Source organism: Cavia porcellus, unplaced genomic scaffold, assembly GCF_034190915.1.
Source record: "Cavia porcellus strain 051 isolate PalLab524CR breed Dunkin Hartley unplaced genomic scaffold, mCavPor4.1 scaffold_1, whole genome shotgun sequence".
Classification (NCBI taxonomy): Eukaryota; Metazoa; Chordata; class Mammalia; order Rodentia; family Caviidae; genus Cavia; species Cavia porcellus.
This window is the reverse complement of record NW_026947484.1, coordinates 30,742,157-30,764,066: the sequence shown is the minus strand read 5'-3', so window position 1 is coordinate 30,764,066 and position 21,910 is coordinate 30,742,157. Positions and strand designations below refer to the sequence as shown.

At 39.4% G+C, this 21,910-nt stretch overlaps 1 protein-coding gene across 2 annotated transcripts in view; it reads left to right on the top strand.

Annotated features, from left to right (window-relative positions):
- The window catches only part of LOC106028097 (uncharacterized), a 49,908-nt gene extending 28,720 nt beyond the window's left edge, over nucleotides 1-21,188 (top strand). The window contains exons 2-3 of one of the 2 annotated variants that reach the window (XR_010046705.1): nucleotides 17,343-17,798; nucleotides 19,833-21,188. Coding sequence is in view for 1 of the 2 variants with exons in the window: in XM_063246654.1 (XP_063102724.1) it covers nucleotides 17,956-18,825 (870 nt within the window). In the remaining variant the exon portion in view is untranslated. Of the gene's footprint in view, nucleotides 1-17,342 lie in introns of both variants that reach the window. The other variant, XM_063246654.1, reaches the window with a different exon arrangement.
- Nucleotides 21,189-21,910: the final 722 nt, after the last annotated feature.

Genomic DNA, 21,910 nt, shown 5'->3' with positions numbered 1-21,910 from the left:
CAGATTCAGAGAAATCAGTAGTTAACTATTTTTTTTTTACACACGTGTACATATACATATGTTTTTATCAGCTTTTTACACTAATGAAACAATATGATGTTTACATATGCATGTCTTACGTATTTCACTAATGAGTATGTTCTCAAGGTGCATTCATTTACCTATAAAAGTCTCCAGTTTATCATTCTTTATAACTGAGCAGTACTCCATTGTATAAAAATACCACATCTTTTTTTATCCATTTCTTAGTCGATGGACATTTAGGTTGTTTCCAAGATCCAGCTATTGTAAACTGTGCTACTGTAAACATGGGTGCACATATATCACTGTGGCATGATGTTTTGAATTCTTTTGGGAAGATATCCAGGAGGGGAATAGTTGGGTTGAATGGGACCTCTAAGCCTAATTTTTTGAGGCATCTCTACACTGATTTCCACAGTGGTTGCACCAGTCTGCATTCCCACCAACAGTGTGAGAAGGGTTCCTTTTTCCCCACAGCTCCTCCAACATTTGTTATTATTGATTTCTTTCTTTTTTTTGGGTCTTTTTCATTTTCATTGGTACCGAACTCACGACCGCCTGCTTGCAAGGCAGGTGCTTATGCCGCTGAGTTAAACCTCCAGCCCCTATTATTGATTTCTTAATACTAGCTATTCTTTCTGGATTGAGGTGGAATCTCAGTATTATTTTAATTTGTGTATCTTGAATGACCAATGATGTTAAACATTTTTTCATATATTTCTTTGCCATTTGTATTTCTTCATCTGGGAAGCATGTGTTCATCTCAGATGCCCATTTTTGGACTGGGTGTTTAAATCTGGGAGGACTGGTTTTTTTGAGTTCTTTATGTGTTCTTGACAGTAATCTTTTGTCTGAGGAACAGCTGGCAAATATTTTCTCCCATGGTGTGGGTTGTCTCTTCACTCTTTTGGTGGTTTCTTTTGCTGTGCAAAAGCTTTTTAGCAGGGTGTGATCCCAGTTGTTGATTCTTTATGATAGTTCCTATATAATATGGGTTTTGTTCATAAAGTCTTGGCCTACATTAGTGTCTTCAAGAGTTTTGCCTACTCTATGTTCCAGCAGATTTAATGTTTCTGTTTTAATATTAAGATCTTTGAGCCATTCTGATTTTAGCTTAGTACATGATGAAAGATATAGTCCAGTTTTAATCTTTAGCATGTGTAGAACCAGTTTTGCTAGCACCATTTTTTTTTTGAAGGTAGTAAAAATACAACAGAACAAGACAGAACTAAGCCAATCGAGACAATGCAGTGAAATTGGTACAGAACTTCACAGCAGGATCCCGGGATAACAGTAATAGGTACCATAGTATATCTTGTTATCTTCACAATAGTTGTACAATCAATTAGGTATAGCAAAATCAAATAAAAAACAGAGCATTATAAAACCATTTGAAAGAGAATATTGAATAGATTAATACAATTAATTGTAATGAAACAAGACTGTGTAAAAAACATTTGCCTTCAAATAGAAGATGGAAGGAAATCCCCCATATTTGCTATATTGCATATGGTCATCTTCTCAAGAGATGCTCAGACTTCTGTCCCCAGTTGCTAATGGAGGGGGGGACGTTTGATTTCCAATCTGTGCACTGGTAAGCTCACGGAAGCCACTGACTGGGTCTCCTCCCGGCTTGCACCACAGGGAGGTGCTTACCAAGAGGGAGGGCGAGTTGCCTTCTTTTGCAGCTGACTGGGTTCCACCATAGCTAGTTCTCACAGCTGCCAACTCTCTAGCATCATTTATTAAAGAGGCTATCTTTCTTCCAGTGAATGTGTTTGGCATCTTCATCAAGTATAAGGTGGCTTAGTATGTCTGGAATTGTTTCTGTATCTTCTAATCTATTCCACTGAACCTTGGGTCTGTTTTTTTCCTGTACCACACTGTTTTTATCATGGTAGCCTTATAGTATAATTTTAAGTCAGGAATTATGAGGCCTCCTGTCTTGTCTGTGTTGCTCAGGATCACTTTTGCTATTCTAGGTGTCTTCTGGATCCAGATGACTTTTAGGATTGTTTTCTCTAAATCTGTAAGATATGCTATTGGAATTTTGATTGAAATTACGTTGAATCTATGTAAGTTTTGGAAGTATGGCCATTTTCACTGTATTGGTTCTTCCTACCCAAGAATATGGGATCTCTTTCCATTTTCTCATATCCTCTTCAATCTCCTTTTTCAGAGCACTATAATTTTCAATGTAGAGGTCTTTTACATCCTTTATTAGATTGATTCCTAGGTGTTTTATTTTTTTGCATGCTATTGTAAAAAGTATTGTTTCCCTGATTTCTCTCTCAGTGAGTTTGTTATTTGTGTACAGCAAGACTGTTAATTTTTGAGCACTGACTTGGTAACAGATATGTTACTGAATTTGCTTATTAAATCTAGAAGTCTTTTGGTGGAGTATTTAAATTTTTATATCTTTGAAGCTCACAGGTTAAACTTATAAATTATCATCTAGCAATCACATTTTATATTTTACCTTTTTTTTTGTACTGCTGATTAAACTCATGACCTTGTAATTGCCAAGCAGGTGCTTATATCATTGAACTAAGTTCCTGGCCCTACATTTTATATTTTAGTAAAGGAATATTAATCTTTTATGCACACAGAAAAGAAAGAGGTGACTATTTACTCTTAATTAATGTATGTAAGGTATACATGCAAATCATTCGTCTACTGGCTGCTGTGAAATATAAACAATTGTTGCAAGCTGCCTCAGCCTAATCTCTGAAGGTAGGGGTAGTCTAAGTGATCTTAAAACTCACTGAAAAGCTTAGGGAGAGTTTCTAGTTTACTAGTAGAGAGATAAACATGATACATAAGTGGAGATTTGTTTGTAATCAGAGCCAGTTTCTACTGAGGAACCTTTGAACATCCTGGCCATGATCCCTCAGTTGTTCTGTTTCTATTGGCTCATAAAACCAGAAGTCAGTCTCCAGAAAGGAATCCAACTGTCTGGTAAACATTTCACTGGCTGGTGGCTTCAATGGGGATTAACCAAAGATATGCTAGAGAAACATGTCTTCTGCTTTAAAAGTGGTAGCAGCTCTAAGACTATTTAACTAGCTGGCAGACTAACCACTGTTTGCCAGAGTTTTATAAGGGAAAGTTAAAAGTCTGAGCAAGATCATTATCTAGCACTTTATAAATTACAATAAAGGTTTTAAAGTCCATAACTTGAAAGGTTGGAGAGTCTCCTTAGTTTGAATGTGTTTTGGTCCCATAAGTGTGCTGCTTTTGGAAATAGCACCTCTGGTTTCCCCCAGAAGTTGGTTCTTTCCACTGTCTCTCAGGTTCAGTCACCTGAGAGACTTACCCAGAACCCTAAACTGGGACATGGCTTTTATGTATGTTCTCCTGGATGGGCAAAATTCTGATGTGTCATCTGGCCCAGAGGTGGGGCATGTGTCTTATCTAAAATGACTTCCCTGTCTTCAGTATTAGCAAACACTCATTTTCTATGGACCTCACTTAGTAGGAGAAAAATTTTGGAACAATCTAGAGTTCTTTCTGATTTTATATGTCTCTAAAAAGGAAAGTGCAAAGTGGGGGGAAAGATTACAAGTAAAGCCAAAGAAAGGAAACGGAAGCAGAACAGCCTTGACATTTCCTCTGTAGTGCAGAGGAAGATCAGAGCCAATCTGTCTAAGTGAAACCTGTCCTTTAAGTCTTTTTTTTTTTTAATTTTATTTTGAAAGTATACAACAGAACAAGACAGAATAAAGCCAACTAAGATGGTACAGGGAAACTGGTACAGAACTTCACAGCAGGTTACCGGGATAACAGTAATAGGTATCACAGTATATTTTGTTATCTTTATAATAGTTGTTCTTTCAATCACGTATATCAAATTGAGATGAAATATAGAACACTATAGAACTTGTCAAAACAGAATATTGAATAGAGCAGTACCATTAATCAGAAAAGAGCAAAACAGTAATAAAAATATTTGCCTTCAAAGAGATAGTAGAGGGAAGTCCCCCTTATTTGCTATGGTCAACCTCCCAGGAGACACTCAGATTTCTGGCTCCCATTTGCTAATGGGTGGTGGGGCGGGGGTGGCGGGAGAAGGTGGGTAGGGAATGTGGGATATTTGACTCTAGGCCGTGCATCAGCAGGTTCACTATTGCCTAGCAGGGAGGCAGGCTGATTGTTTGGTTTCACAGCATCCTAAGTTCCAACATGGTGTGAATCTCAGGAGCTGCTGCTGGTTCTCCCCCTGGAGGGGCCGCAGTCTGCCAGACCACCATCGCTTACCAGGGAGGGGAGGTGCTTGCTTTGCTTCCCAGGGTCCTAGGTTCCAACACGGCGTGGATCTCAGGAGCTGCTGCTGGTTCTCCCCGTGGAAGGGCTGCAGTCTGGCACACTGCCACCGATTACCCTGTCCATTAAGTCTTAAAATCAGCCACCAGGCTAGTGCTATTTAAATGGCAGAAGGAGTCCTGGGTTTCAAGGTATATATATTTTCTAAGTCTGAGCTCAATTTTATTTAAGAAGACCTGTTTTACAGAATTTGTGTTAAAGTCCACTAAAGGTGTTCTAACATTATTCTCTCTAACACTATTGTCTAAATAAAGTTAAGCAAGGAATATCAGTAAATTTACAAGAACAGGAAAGATGTTTCATTAAAGAAATATTATAACCTTATAACCTTAGATTTATCATCATTTTAACAAAAACTATTATGATGAGACAAAACAATTATAAACAGTGGGCAAAGACAAATCACAAGCAATTACACATAACTGGCAAAGATAATGCACAAATACTTGTAAGCAACAGGCAAAGACAAAGCAAAATTTGAAGCATAAAATTTTGTTATCTAAACGAATCCCAGTCTAGAGTCTATGAACCAAAAGCAACTCTTATCTCTGTGCAATGATCTTGGTGGAACCTCCAATTGATATAGGGGAAGAAACTCCCAACCTACTAGATGTCCGATACCAGTTCATGTTCTCTAATATTGAAGAATGAATTTTAGGAATAATGGAAGTTATGAGAAGACTATACTTATTGAGAGAAAGAAAGCTTCTGTCCAAAAGAGACAGAAGGGATCCATCCCAAGGTGGGTTGCCAAAGACTTTCTTTTCTAGGGACTTTTATAGAGTAAAACCATGAAGTGAAGCAGGTCCAAGATGGGGGAAAAATGGAAACTCTCAAGGCAGGTGAGCATGAGGTGGGACAGAAATATGATTAACCAATAAGATAATGTGCATAATTACTCAGGTAAAATTGATTAAATCAGGGATAAATGGGGAAGTGAGGCACACAGCAAGTGTGTATACTTAAAAGAGCAATGCTTGTTTTAAGGAATTGGGATGGTGACTCCTGGCTTCCTCAGTGTGATAGACACCTATTTAGATTATCAATCTTTAGTGTTGCAGGCAGCTGAGTTAGTTAGAAATATTACAGGCAGTGAGACAGGGCTAGGTCCTCAAAGGAGCCAATGTATAAGCCCAGATACCTTGCAACTGTGGGGGAGACAGACACCTGCAGTGGGACAGGCGTCAAGACAAAGGATCAAACGAATGCATCCATATCCTAAGGACTGATATTCTAAATAGTTCCCTATCACTCTGAGGAAGCCAGGAGTCAAGATCCCAACCCCCTAGGGAAGAGTCACTGCTCTGCTTTCTATGTGACTCCTTTCCCCATTTGTCCCTAATGTAATCCCTTTTACCTGAACTATTAATTTTATTGGCTAACTGTTGTACTCTAGGAAAAATATCTTCATTATATTTATATCATACCAAAATATCTGTAACGTGGCCTTACTGTATATGTGTTTTCCTTCTCCCTCTGGGTGATCTAAATGATATGTTAATCAATGCTCTCCTCTGTAAAAAATTGTAAAATCTTACCTAATTGATGTGTTAACCATTGTTGCCCTCTACAAATAACAGATGTGTTGCTAAGATAAGCTAACAGGAGTTGTTAATTACTGCTGGACTTCTCTATTCTCTGCTGAGGAAAACAGATGTTTTCCTAATCTAAACTTGCTTGTTTGCAGGAAAACTTGCTTGTTACCTGAACCTTGCTCTTCCCAAAGTAATCGCCTGTGTTCCTGTTCTGTAGTGCACCATACCCCCATCCCTCTCCTTATATTGTGAGTCCAGCAGCTGTTTGCGGTTTTACAAGATAAAAGCCCTGACTTTTAGCTGTCAGGCGCACAGTCTCCAAATTGGCTCCTGGAGACTGTGTCACCAGGCCTGGCCTAAAATAAAGCCTTTGTTCCCTAAATTTTAATTTCTTGCTTCCTTGGATTTTATTCCGGGGTCCGAGTTATCACACTAACTATAGTTCTGTCCCACCTTATGCCCATCTGCCTTGTGAGTTCCCCGTTTTCCCCACCTTGAACCCATCTCACTCCATGATTTTACTCTATAAAAGTCCTTGGAAAAGGCAGAGTCCTTGGCAACCTGCTCAGAACCCCTTCTGTCTCTTTCTCAGACAGAAACTTTCTTTCTCTCAATAAATATATTCTACTCTTAACCTTCATTGTTCCTAAAATTCATTCTTCAACTTTAGAGAACATGAACTCGCAGACATACTAGGTTTGGAATTTCATTCCCCTATATCATTAGGATGTGGCTGTATTTGTTTGATCTTGAGGTCTGGCCCACAGCAGGAGGTGTCTGCCTCCTCCAAGGTTGCATGATATCTGATCTTTTGCACTGGCTCCTTGGAGGGCCTAGCTCTGTCTGACTGCTTATAATATTTCTAATTAACTCAGCTGCCTATAACATTAGTAACACCCTTCCTTACTGCCTCAGTCCAAGTGGTAAAACACAGGTATTTCCTAAAAACTTGGACTCCCCTCAAAGTCAATTTTATCCCTATATTGATGTTGGAAGTCATGGCAGAAGCTTTGTGAATGTAACAATCATGTAAGTTACTGCTATTTTATCAGCATGAACAGTGTTAACTTTGTAATCTTGTAACTTTGTTTGTTTACAGTAACTCTCCTTATCTGAGGTTTTGCTTCTGTGGTTTCAGTTATGGTCAGATGTGTTGAGACAGGAGTTAGGATTCTCTCAAGAGGTAAGAACAGCGGTCCTGAAATAAAGAGCTGGGAAGCTCAAAATGGAGTCTGCAAAGTCACCATCCTCTAGGGATCTTACAGAACATATGTCAGGTGTTCCATGGCTGTCCGAGACTGCCCAGAGAATGGTTAGGTGGGCCATTGGCTCAAGAGTACATGGACCCTGCATGGGAAATGTGTGGAAACTACACAAATGGAAACCTACAAAGTATGTAGTCTTCGATAACGTAGAGACTGTATCACTTGCACAATGGTCCAAACTTCTTTCTAAGCCCTGTAAACTCCTAGACACAGAGCCTTCAATCGTAATCAAACTCGGCAATATAGTGGGATACAAAATCAATGCACACAAATCAGTAGTGTTTCTGTACACCAATAGTGAGAAATAAATTAGAAATAAAATTGCTATACTTCCAAAATTGGTGTACAGATTTAATGTAACTGGAATAAAAAGCATCAAGAGTATTCTTCACAGAATTGGAGAAAACAATCCTAAAATTCATATGGAGCTAGAGGAGAACCAGAATAGTGAAAGCAATCCTGGACAACAAGAGCAAAATGAGAGATAGCACAATCCCAGACTTAAATGATATTATAAAGACACAGTGATAACAAGCAGCCTGGTACTGGCACAAAAACAGACATGAGGGCCAATGAAACTGAAAAGAGTTTGTGAAAACAACCCCAGGCACAAGTAGCTATCTGATTTTTGACAAAAGGGCCAAAAAACATACACTAAAGGAGCCAGGCATGGTGGTGCACACCTGTAATCTTAGCATTCAGAGGGCTGAAATGAAGGATCACTGCAAATTTAAGGATATCTTGGGCTACATAGTGTGACCTTGTCTCAAAAACCACATGAAATAGGGGGCTGGAGATTTAGCTCAGCGGCATAAGCACCTGCCTTGCAAGCAGGCAGTTGTGAGTTCAATCCCTGGTACTGATAAAAACGAAAAAGAAACAAAACAAAACAAAACAAAACAAAAAACCCCACATGAAATGGAACCAAACCAAAGCAAACAATACCACAACAATAACAACAAAACCACAACACAACACAACACAACAAATAACAACAGCAAAACAAAAATGAAAACAAACCAAAGAAATTAAAACCAAAGCACACATATGCCCCAAAGACCAAAACAAAATACACTGGAGGAAAGATAGCCTGTTTAATAAATGATACTAGGAAAATTGGGTATTCACATGCAGAAGACTGAATTTAGACTCATATCTCCTACCATGTACTAAACTAAAGTAAAAGTGAATCAAAAATACAAATATTAAAGTAGAAACATTTAGTCTGCTGGAAGATAAAACAGGTAAAATTCTTGAAGTCATAGATATAGGCAATGACTTTTTAAACAGAACTTCAGTTACATAAGAAATATTACCAAAAACCAACGAATGGGGTCATATCAAACTAAAGACATTCTGTACAGCAAAGGAAACAACCAACTGAGTGAAGAAACAACCTATAGGATGGTAACAGATTTTTGCCAGCTATTCCTCAGATAGAGGACTAATATCTAGAGTATATTCATATGGGAAGGGGACAAAGGATGGGGGGAAAGGAAGGAAGGGAAAAAAGAATAGAAGAAAGAAAATGGAGATAATGCTTTTGCAAATGAGGAAAGAAGGCTGAAGGGAGGAGAGGGGCTTGGGGAAAAGAAGAATCAAGAAATATGTACAGGTATAAACTTCTCCTAATGAATGTGATCATTATGTGTATCTAAGATGTATGAATAAAATAATAAAAAAACTAAAAAAACCATGACCCCCCCCATAGAAACCCAATCAAAAAATGGGCCAGTGAAATGAACAGACGCTTCTCAGAAGCAGTACAAGCCAGGTGCTGTGGCTCATGCCTATAATCCCAGTATACAGGAGACGGAGGCAGGAGACTGCCATGAGTTTTAGGCCAATCTAGAGCACATAAAAACCAAAAAATGAAAAACAGAAAAACTACAAATGACCAATAAATACATGAAAAAATGTTTGATATCACTGGGCATTAGAAAATTGCAAATTAAAATCACACTGGATTCCATCTTACTCCAAAAAGAATGGCTGTTTTTAAGGAATGAAATTACATGATGATGAGACTGTAGGGAAAAAAGAACACTTCTACATTGTTGGTGGGAATGTAAACTAACACAACCACTATGGAAGTCAGTATGGAGAGTCCTCAAAAAACTAAAACTAGAAGTATCATTTGACCCAGCTATTAAACTTCTAGGAATCTCCTCCAAAGAGTTACAAATACTGTATTACCGTGGTACATGCACACCCATGTTTATAGAAGCACAATTTGTAATGGCTAAATCATGGAAGTGGCCCACTGATATGCCCATTGACAGATGCCCATTGATAGATGAATGGATAAAGAAAATGACATATTTATACTCAATGAAGTACTACTCTGCTATAAAGAAAAATAAACTTGAGCTATTTGTAAGATATATATATATATATATATATATATATATATATATATTTTTTTTTTTTTTTTTTGGGTACCGGGGATCGAACTCACAACCTTGTACTTGCAAGGCAGGCGCTTATGCCGCTGAGCTAAATCCCCAGCCCCACAATATATATTTTTTAGATTAAATTCTGTAATTCTTTTTTTTTTATTTAAAGAGAAAAACAAAACTAAACGAAGCAAGACAGTAAAAGGCTAGAAGCAACACAGAATTTCAAGAGAAAAAACATACAGTAAGAGTTCACCAGTTAATATATCACACATTGTCAACTTACAAACAGCTGTCTAGATTACAAAATTAAAGCATACAAAGTGGAGATTAATACAGTGAGATTGCAGTCAGTTCTGTTCAATGATCCAAGAAAAACTCAGCAATATGGTTCTTTTTCCTACACATTTAAATAAACTTGCAGTTATATCCTTGAGATCACTTTCCTCCCTCTCTTTTTTACACTAACAATTGCACATTTTAGTTTCCATTACTTCCACAGTTTTTTTTTTAACTTTTTCTTTGAAGAGGAAAAGAAAAAAGATTGAAAAAAAGGCCAAAAAACAAAAAACAAAACAAGTCGGACCAAAGAAAAACCCAATGTGACAAAACAAAACAGAGTCATTTAGATCAGGCAGATAGACATAGCATAAAATGAAAAAAAAAATAAAAAAAAAATAAAGGGGGTGATTACTAGGTGATCAACAATGGTTACCATTATGCCTCTTGTTATCCTAAAAAGAGTAGCCTATATCAGCTAGTATGAAAGAATTGAGCAAAACTGTACATAAGACCAATAAAACCACATTGGAGAGCTTACAGGATTCCAAAGAAGATAATAGTCAAATAATAACGGGCATCTTAGAATATCTGGTTGCCTTCCAAATGGTTGCCTATACCCTCAAACTTGATACTATTAAGCGAAACAGAATATAATAAAATCAGTCAGAACAAGATATGGAGAACACTACAGGGGTTCAAATCAGGTTAACAGGGAAACAAAAAAATTTACTATAATCTATCACACTATTTTTAATTTAATTTTCCCTTAGTTAAAAGATACTAAGAAATAAATTAATTTTTTAAAAAAAAGGAAAGAAAAAAAGGGGGGGGGGAGACTGAGATTAAAAAAAAAGAATGTATCAATATAACAACACTGGTCAGAATCAAAAAATTTAACCATCATTGTATTTTACCCCCAGATAGCTTGACATTAATAGTAGTTACCATAGTGACTCTTTCCTTGAAATATTTGAGTCTAACTTCGTATACTATAGTATCAAATTTATCAAGACAGTGTGAGACCGTTCAAGAGAATGAAATTATTGCAGGGAATTTAGAACCAGCTAGCAAAAACCAAACATCAATTTCTATATTATCTCTTTGTCTATAAAAAACTTGCTTATACTATTGCATACATTAAGATATAATAAGGTACCACATGTTAGAACAAATGGAAACAAATGAACAAAAACTTGATGAGGCTTCAAAACAGGATGATATTAAATCAGCGCTAGCTATTACCCTCTTATTCTCTTCAAAATAGTCATTTGTAGTATCACAGACAATAAAATAAAAACACCCAAATTAAAACCATTCCGAGTAATGAGTGAAAACATTATATGGCTTCAGACCAGTGTGACTGGGAATCATGATTGCTACGTACTTTCATGTATTCTTATCGTTTCTTACACTAGGGAAACTATTCGGTATTTATACAGGTGAGTTTGATTTATTTCACTTATAAGTATGGTCTCGAGCTGCGTCCGTTTATTTATAAATATCTCAATGTGATCATTCTTTATAGCTGAGTAGTACTCCATTGTATAAAAATACCACAACTTTTTTATCCATTCCTCAGTTGATGGACACTTAGATTGTTTCCAAGATCTGGCTATTACAAATTGTGCTGCTATAAACATGGGTGCACATATATCACTGTGGTATGATGCTTTCAGTTCTTCTGGGAATATGCCTAGGAGTGGAATAGCTGGGTCAAATGGTGCTTCCAGTCCCAGCTTTCTGAGAAATCTCCAGACTAACCTCCACAATGGTTACACCAGTCTACACTCCCACCAACAGTGCAGGAGAGTTCCTTTTTCCCCAAAGCCTCTCCAGCATTTGTTATCGGTAGTTTTCTTGATCTTGGCCATTCTTTCAGGAGTGAGATGAAATCTCAGTGTGGTTTTAATTTGCATTTCTCTAATGACTAGTGATGCTGAACATTTTTTAATATATTTATTTGCCGTTTGTATTTCTTCATCTGAAAATTGTTTATTCATCTCCAATGCCCATTTTTGGATGGGGTCTTTGAATTTTGGGGGTCTGATTTTTTTTAATTCTTTGTATGTTTTAGACAGAAGCCCTTTGTCGGAGGGACAGTTCACTAGGATTTTTTCCCCAGTTTGTGGGTTTTCTTTTCACTATGTTAGAGATTTTTTTCGATGTACAGAAACTTTTTTTTTTATTTAAGAGGAAAAAGAGAAAAACACAAAACAAAACAAAGCGGTGTAAGGGTACATGTAATACAGAACTACAAAAAAAAACATAACAGTAAGAAATCACCTGTTAGTAGATTACATATTATCATCTTGAAAATAGTTGCTCAAATCACAGTATCAAAGAATACAAGGTGGACATTCAAACAGGGAGACTGCAAACAGCTGTGTTCAATGATCCAAAAACATTGATATAGTCAGCTATTTAAAACCCCTAAACACACTTGCTGTTATATCCGTTAGAGCTCTTTTTCTTTTTTTTTTCTTTTTTTCCCTCTCTTTTTTACAACAAAATTTACACATTTTGGATTTTATTACTCCTTAGTGCTTATTACTTTTTTTGGGGGGGGGAGAGAATACAGTCAAATATGGCAAAACAAAGCTGTCAGTCAAAACCAAGGATAGACATAGCACATGGTGTAGAACAGAGTACAAGGTTATCAACAATGGTTATCAACGTTGTCTCTTGTTTCCTTAAAAAGAATTGTCTATCTCATTAGATATTATAAAGTTGGACAAAACAGTAGAGAACAAGACCAATAAAACTTAGTCATTGTAAACATTACAGGACTTCCAAAGAAGACAATAGTCAAACCAGAATGGGTATCTTAGTGAATCTTATTGCCTTCAAAGTAGTTGCCTATGTCTTCAAACTTGATACTATCATGTAGAATGGAACAGAGTCTAATCAGTCAAAACAAGATCGTGGGAGTATTACAGGACTTCAAAACAAGTTAATAGGAAATCAAAAAGAGTTACTATTTATATATCCTAATTTTTAAAATTTTTTCTTTAATTAAGACAAACATAAGAAATGACTAAATAATTTTTTTAAAAGAATAAGGGGGAGATTGAGATAAAACAGGACATAACAATATAACAATAGAGGTCAAAGCATGACTGTTTCAGCAACCTAGTACTTCACCACCATATAACCCGACTTAATAGTAGTTACCATAGTGTCTGTCTTTTTCCTTGAAATATTTGGATAAAACTTCATATACTCTAGCTTCAAATATTTCCATATCAAGAAGCCCAGAATAAAGCCTTTCTAATTAATGAGTGAAAACTTTATAAGGCTTCAAGGCCACCTAATGGGGAATCATGATTACCACATAATTTTATATATTTGAATCATTACTTACACTAGGGAAACTATTCGGTATTCACACATGCGAGATTGATTTATTTCACTTATGAGTATGGTCTCAAGCTGTGCCCATTTATTGATAAATATCTCAATGTGATCCTTCTTTATAGCTGAATAATACTCCATTGTATAGAAATACCACCACTTTTTTATCCATTCCTCAGTCGATGGACACTTGGGTTGTTTCCAAGATCTGGCGATTACAAATTGTGCTGCTATAAACATAGGTGCACATATATCACTGCGGTATGATGCTTTCAGTTCTTCTGGGAATATGCCTAGAAGTGGAATAGCTGGAATAAGTGGGATTTCCAGTCCCAACTTTTTGAGAAATCTCCAGACAGATCTCCACAAAGGCTGTACCAGTCTACACTCCCACCAGCAGTGCAGGAGAGTTCCTTTTTCCCCACAGCCTCTCCAGCATTTGTTGTTGGTTTTCTTGATCCTGGCCATTCTTTCAGGAGTGAGATGGTATCTCAGTGTGGTTTTAATTTGCATTTCTCTAATGACCAATGATGATGAGCATTTTTTCATGTATTTATTTGCCATTTGCATTTCGTCATCTGAGAATTGCGTATTCATCTCAGATGCCCATTTTTGGATTGGATCTTTGAATTTTGGAGGTCTGAGTTTCTTTAATTCTTTATATGTTTTAGACAAGAGTCCCTTGTCTGAGAGAGAGTTCACTAAAATCTTTTCCCAGTTTGTGGGTTTTCTTTTCACTATGCTGGAGATTTCTTTTGACATGCAGAAACTTTTTAATAAGAAGTGGTCCCAGTTATTGATTCTGGGAAGTATTTCCCGTGCGGTTTGAGTCCTGGTCATGAATTCTTTACCTACTCCTGTGTCTCCAAGGTTTCTACCTAATTTGTCTTCCAATAGATTTAGTGTTTCTGTTTTAATATTCAGATCTTTGACCCATTTAGATTTTAATTTAGTACATGGTGATAGACCTGGGTCTAGCTTTAGTTTTCAGCAAATGGAGAGCCAGTTTTTCCAGCACCATTTATTAAAGAGACTGTCGTTCTTCCAGTGAACCTGCTTGGCTCCTTTATCAAAGATAAGGTGGTTGAGTGTGTTTGTAGTTGTGGTTGTATCTTCTAATCTATTCCACTGATCTTCGGCTCTGTTTTGATTCCAATACCATGTTGATTTTACTACTGTTGCTTTGTAGTATAACTTCAAGTCAGGGATTGTGATGCCTCCTGCTTTGTCTTTGCTGCTTAGAATTGCCTTTGCGATTCTAGGTCTCTTCTGGTTCCAGATGAAATTTAGGAGTGATTTCTCTAGATCTATAAGGTATGTTGATGGTATTTCTATTGGGATTGCATTGAATCTGTATAACAGTTTTGGGAGAATGGCCATTTTCACAATGTTTGTTCTTCCTATCCATGAGCAAGGGATGTCTTTCCATTTTCTGAGATCATCTTCAATTTCCTTTTTCAGTGTATTATAATTTTCACTGTATAAGTCTTTCACTTCTTTCGTAAGAGTAATTCCTAAATATTTCATTTTTTTGCTTGCTAATGTGAATAGTCCAGTTTCTCTTATTTCCCTCTCTGTTATTTTGTTGTTCGTGTATAGGAATGCTATTGATTTCTGAGTATTGATTTTGTATCCAGCTACATTACTGAATTTATTTATTGTATCTAAGAGTATTTCAATGGAGTTAGGGGGTCTTCTATGTAGAGTATCATGTCATCTGCAAACAATGATAATTTAACTTCTTCTTTTCCTATCTTTACCCCTTTTATTTCTCTTTCTTGCCTAATTGCTCTGGCTAGTACTTCCAGTACTATATTAAATAGGAGTGGTGATAAAGGACATCCTTGTCTTGTGCCCGATTTTAAAGTAAAGGCTTTCAATTTTTGGCCATTTAGTATGATGCTGGCTGTTGGTTTGTCATAAATGGCCTTTATTATATTGAGGTAAAGACCATTTATTCCAATTTTCTGTAAAGTTCTTATCATGAATAAGTGTTGGACCTTATCGAAGGCTTTTTCTGCATCTATAGAAATGATCATGTGATTCTTATTTTTGGCTTTATTGATATGGTGGATTACATTTATTGATTTGCGTATGTTGAACCATCCTTGCATTCCTGGGATGAATCCCACTTGGTCATGGTGTATAATCTTCTTGATGATTTGCTGGATCCTGTTTGCCAATATTTTATTGAGGATTTTTGCATCTGTGTTCATTAGGGAGATCGGTCTATAGTTCTCTTTTATAGTTGGGTCTTTCTTAGGTTTTGGTACTAGAGTAATATTTGCTTCCAGGAATGACTTAGGAAGGATTGCTTGCCTTTCAATTTCATTGAATAGTTTGAGGAGTGTCAGCATTAGGTCTTCTTTATATTTCTTGTAGAATTCTGCAGTGAATCCATCTGGGCCTGGGCTCTTCTTGGTGGGTAAGGACTTAATTACATTTTCAATTTCATTAGCAGAGATTGGGTTATTCAACAGTTTTATATCCTCTTGATCTAGCTTTGGTACTTCATATGCTTCTAAGAATCTGTCTATTTCTTCTGTGTTATCAAACTTTTGAGAGTAGAGGTTTTTGAAATAGGTGTTGATGATCCTCTGTATTTCTATTGGGTCTGTAGTGATTTCACCTTTTTCATTTCTTATTGCATGAATTTGAGCTTTTTCTTCCCTTTTTTAAATAAGGTTGGCTAGGGGCTTATCGATTTTATTTATTCTTTCAAAGAACCAACTCTTTGATTCGTTGATTCTTTGGATTGTTTTCTTAGTCTCTATTGCATTGATTTCTGCTCTGATTTTTATAATTTCCTCTCTTCTTTTGGCTTTGGGCTTGACTTGCTCTTCTTTTTCTAGCTGTTTGAGGTGTAGCATCAAGTTATTTATTTGTATTCGTTCTGTTTTCCTGATGTGGGAACTCAGTGCAATAAATTTTCCTCTCAGGACGGCTTTCATTGCATCCCACAGATTCCGGTAAGTTGTATCTGCATTTTCATTTTCTTTTAGGTATTGTTTAATTTCTTCTTTAATTTCTTCTGTGACCCACTGATTACTCAAGAGTGTGTTATTCAGTTTCCATGTGTTTGTGGGATTTTTGCAGTCTCTTTTATCATTAATTTCTAATTTCAGAGCGCTATGATCCGATAACATGCAAGGGATGATTTCAGCTCTTTTGCACTTGTTTAAATATGTTCTGTGAGCTAATATATGGTCTATTTTAGAAAATGATCCATGTACTGCTGAGAAGAATGTGTATTCTGATGTTGTTGGGTGGAACATTCTGTATATGTCTATCAAACCCATTTGTTCACAGGTATGATTCAGTTCTGTTATTTCTTTGCTCATTGTCTGTCTGGTTGATCTGTCCCTTGGTGTCAATGGCGTATTAAGGTCTCCTGTTACAATTGTGTTACTGGTAATTTGAGTTTTCATTTCTGTTAATAATTGTTTTATGTAACTGGCTGCTCTGGAGTTTGGTGCGTATATATTTAAGATAGTTATCTCTTCCTCTTGGAGTTTTCCCCTTACGAGTATGTAGTGACCTTCTTTATCCTTTATGGTCATTGTTGGTTTAAAGTTCACGTTGTCTGCAAACAGAATGGCTACTCCTGCCTTTTTTTGGATTCCTGCTGCATGAAGAATTGTTTTCCATCCTTTGACTTTCAGTCTGTGAGTATCCTTCTGGGTTAGATGGGTTTCCTGTAAACAGCATATGGTTGGATTTTGTTTCTTGATCCATTCTGCTAGTCTGTTTCTTTTGATTGGTGCATTGAGACCATTTACATTAATAGTTATTACTGTTAAATGCTGGTTAATTGTAGGAATGTTATCTCTCTGCTGTTGCATCTTTATCTTTCGGTTCTGTTTAATTATTTGCTTTGCTTAGTGGTTTTTTCCTTTGTGTATCTAAACTGTCTTTCAATATTTTTTGCAGGGTCGGTTTGGTGTTCATGAAGTTCTTCAGCTGTTCTTTGTCATGGAAGTATCGTATTGCACCATCTATTTTGAATGATAGTTTTGCAGGATATATCAGTCTTGGTTGGAAATCATTTTGCTTTAGGATCTGGAATACTTCACTCCATGCTCTTCTTGACTTTATCGTTTGTGCTGAGACGTCTGCTGTGATTCTGATAGGTTTTCCTTTATAAGTGATCTGTCTTTTCTCTCTGACAGCTGTTGGGAGCCTGCCATGTTATTCATGAGAGCATATTCATAAGATGGCACCCACCTGCCGCCTCCGCTGCTCCCCCGCCCATCGTGTGCCCAAGATGGCACACACATCCTGCTTCTTGGTTCTTGCTCGGCTTACTGTCCCCGCCATATATGGTAATGATTGATTGCTTCCTTGTTGCCGCCCAATCGCCTGTCCCCACGTGTAATCCCATGATTGGATAACATTAGCTATATAAGCCCAAGTATAGGAAGTGCCCGACGCACAACACGGAAGAAGCCGTCGAGGACGGACATGTATTGAGGTTGCTGCCCAGTCAATAAAGGTGCTTGCAGAGGCTGAGTGTTCGTGTGCTCCATTCCGCGGGACGGATGCGGCGCCGGACAGCTGGTGGCCCGTATGGGGACTTGAAACCATTCCCGTGCCTTCTGCGACTCCTGTGACTGCGTTGAGAGACGGTACGTACCTGCGGGTGAGTGGAGGCTCAACCCGGCCCTTGGTGGACGCACTTTAAGGGATTTGTTAGTCGACCCCTTGTTAGGGTCGATTTTGCCCGAAAAGGAAGGGCAGGCCCCTGCTGGCTATAGCGCCTCAGGGCTTTCTATATTTGCTGAAATGGGCAATGTTAATTGTGGCCCCCTCGCCCTATCATTGCGGATGTTGCTTGGGGCACGAGGAATTAGGATGGAAAAACAAATGGTTTTACAATTCTTCAAATGCATCAACGATTTGGCCCCGTGGTTCCTGCCCACCGGCTCCCTCACCTTGCCCTCCTGGGAGAAATTAGAACGAGACATTCAATTTGCAGAAGAGCAAGGCATGGGTGTCGACCCCATGGTCCGCCCCATTTGGGAGATGGTTCGTGCATGTCTCAGAACTGAAAGTATGGTAGGCGCAGCCCAGGGACTCAAAGAGGCACGCCACGCTTTCGAGCAGGCGTGCTCGGAGAGCTCCAGGGAGGCCTCAGAGGTTGGCTCACCGAGCCATTCAGATTCAGAGGGGGAAGACCCTAAGGTGGGCCCAAAGGAGGAAACTGACAGTAAGATAGGCCCACATCGCAATACAGGGCAGAAAGTTCATAAACCTGCTGGAGCCTTGTGTGAAGGGATGATGGAGAGCCTAGGGGAGGAGCTCGAGAGGGTGGAGAGTGATCTGCAGGAAATGCGCACCCCCGGTGAGGCGGGGTTAGTCCCGTCGGCCCCTCCCTGGGAACCACCCCAGGGAATGAGTGCCCCTGGAGGCTGGGGGCCGCCCCCTCCCTTCCCTGCCACACTTCCGTCCTCCGGACGCCGCTCTGTTTTTGATAAGGAGGGCAATTCTCTAACTGGCCGTAAAGACTCACAGCCAAAAAACGGCCAGAGGGGGCCCTCCTACAAGGCGGGCCCCCTTTCCCCCAGCAGCCCCTTTCCGGGAGTGAACAGCCAGTCAGGGCTACCCCAGGGTCAGCAGGAGTGGACCTTTGTGCTGCCTCCGGACTCATACTAACACCTGAAATGGGAGTCCAATTGATAGAAACTTCATTTAAGGGGCCATTGCCACCGAATACTGTTGGCCTGCTTTTAGGGCGCTCTTCAGTGGCCCTTCGTGGCCTTACAGTTGTGCCAGGTGTCATCGATTCTGATTATATGGGCAAGGTTAAGATTATGGCTCAGTCATTACAAGGAACACTGATTATAAACAAAGGGGATAGGATAGCCCAGTTACTTATTCTGCCCAGCTTGCATGGTCAATATCCAGCTAAGCAACAGTCTTGGGGTGCCCAGGGATTTGGGTCCACAGGCGAAAATTTTATTGGCCTTCATATGACCTTGCAGGAACGACCCATGTTGCTCCTCTCAATCAATGGTAAGAAAATTAAGGGGTTGCTAGACACCGGCGCTGACCGCTCTATCATTGCTCATAAAGATTGGCCGGCCTCCTGGCCCCTCAATGTGGCAGAACAGACCCTTCAGGGATTGGGATTTGTGCATTCACTCAGTATAAGTGCACAGTCCCTTCCCTGGCAGGGCGAGGAGGGATATGGTGGGTCTTTTCAACCCTATGTCCTTAACCTCCCAGTAACCCTTTGGGGCAGAGATATTCTAGTCCAAATGGACATCACCCTACATACGGGATGTTCTGAGGTGTCTCAAAACATGATGAAGCGGATGGGCTATACCCCCGGTAAAGGCCTGGGAATCAAATTGCAAGGAAATACCTCTCCTGTGCCCGCCGTCACTAAGAGGGACAGGAAAGGGCTGGGGATTTTAGCTCAGCAGCATAAGCACCTGCCTTGCAAGCAGGGAGTCGTGAGTTTGATCCCTGGTATTGATAAAAACGAAAAAGACAAAAAAAAAAAAAAAAAAGAGCAGCCTATGCTGTTCTCTCCCTGATCTTTGGGTTCCCGTCCAAGCCCAGGACACTCTCCTTGTTGCCAACCAGAACAAAAAGAGGGATAAAAGATTGGTTGTGGCAGGCAGCGGGGGTGGTCTCTTCTCTGTTTGTCCCTGCAGTGGGACAGGCTGTTTTGCAGGCATGGACCTCTGAGCAGCTCGCGCTGACCATGGATGCAGTCAATCGGCTGAGCAATGCCACACGAGAGACCATCAAGGCTCAAAGGCAACAGATAGAGCTAAACAGCCAAGCAATACTCTGGCTACAAGAAGAAATCCAACTCATCGGACAAGAGATCGATGCCCTGTGGCAGGTCGCCACTCAACTTTGCGACCAGAGGTGGCTGTCCTTCCGGGTGTGTGTCACTCCCGTTCGCACCAACTTGACTGAAACCACAAAACTATGACCGCGTGGTTACAGGACACTTATCTGCCAAAATTTCATAATCTGTCTATGATTGTTAATCACGAGTTAAACGAGATAGAAAAGGTTCAATTAAACCCAGTTAGGTTTGATTTGTCTACCCTGAGGGACGTCCTAAAAGGTTTGTGGGACCATGTCACTTCCTGGTTCTCTTGGCCCAATTTGACTACTTGGATTCTGATTGTTGTTGCCATACTGGTGGGGTTGGTGGTCGTCAAATGCTTGCTAGACCGCTTGATGCAAACCCAGCAGCAGGTCAAGTTCACAGCTATGGCGGCAATGCAGCTGGCGGAGGGGGGCCCATCCGGTAGCCAGGCGGCTACATATCTCCTCCATGTCGCAGAGCATCAGTTATAAAATGCTGGATGGGTGAGCCAAAGACGGGTAAGACTGAGGTACCCCACCTTGCTCAACCTAAGACAGGCCCCATTCCACACAATGACAGCAAGAGGCACCAAGGTGCGAGACCAGATGGTACTGCATGACCTACTCTTGGGGTTTTTGAAGAGAGATGTCAGGCTATATGTCTGTATGCATCTAGGTTTCATCCGAATTACCCTAGCCCTGCACAAAAGGATGAGGCTTGGAGGTCCCTTCCGATGCGGGGGTGGCCAACCTGTGCCAGGGGATGACCTCAGAGCCATGCACAGCGGGGTACAGACCTCTGTAGTCACTTGGAAGGTCTCGCTGTCCTTCCTTGTAAATAAGAAAGGGGGAGATGTTGGGAGCCTGCCATGTTATTCATGAGAGCATATTCATAAGATGGCACCCGCCTGCCGCCTCCGCTGCTCCCCCGCCCATCGTGTGCCCAAGATGGCACACACATCCTGCTTCCTGGTTCTTGCTCGGCTTACTGTCCCCGCCATATATGGTAATGATTGATTGCTTCCTTGTTGCCGCCCAATCGCCTGTCCCCACGTGTAATCCCATGATTGATAACATTAGCTATATAAGCCCAAGTATAGGAAGTGCCCGACACACAACACGGAAGAAGCCGTCGAGGACGGACATGTATTGAGGTTGCTGCCCAGTCAATAAAGGTGCTTGCAGAGGCTGAGTGTTCGTGTGCTCCATTCCGCAGGACGGAAGCGGCTCCGGACAGACAGCTTTTAATAATCTATTCTTGTGTTGGATTTCTGGGATGGTGATTATTATATGTCTGGGTGTAATTTTATTTTGGTTATGACTGTTTGGAGTTCTATATGCTTCACTGATCCTGATGTCAGTTTCTGATCTCATGCTTGGGAAATTTTCAGCTATTACTTCTCTAAATATCCTCCTGACATCCTTCATGTTGTCTCCCTCTCTTTCATTAATCCCTATCATTCTTATGTTATTCTTCTTTGCATCGTCTTGCAGTTGTTGAATTGTTTCCTGATTCCTTGTTATTTTCAAAAGATCTTTCCTTTCCTGTTCACTAGCTGCAATCCTGTCTTCAAGGTCTGAAATTCTATCTTCACTTTCATTAAGGCGGTTTTTACAACTTTCAGTGGAGTTTTTTATTTCCTGTATATCTCTGTGCATCTGCATTATGTATTCTGTTTGTTTCTTATATTGCTCGTCTAGGGATTCTATCTTTTTGTTTAGTTCCTCCAATTTTTTATCTGTGTTTTCTTTAGATATATTTAGAATCTCTTTCATTTCTTTTATCATTTCTTCTTTTATCTGGGAGATTATTTCGAGTTTGAATTTCTTTAAAGCTTCCTGGAGTTGCTTGTCAATTTCAGTAGCTATTGTGTCCGATATATGAGGTGGATGGGATATATTTTCTTCT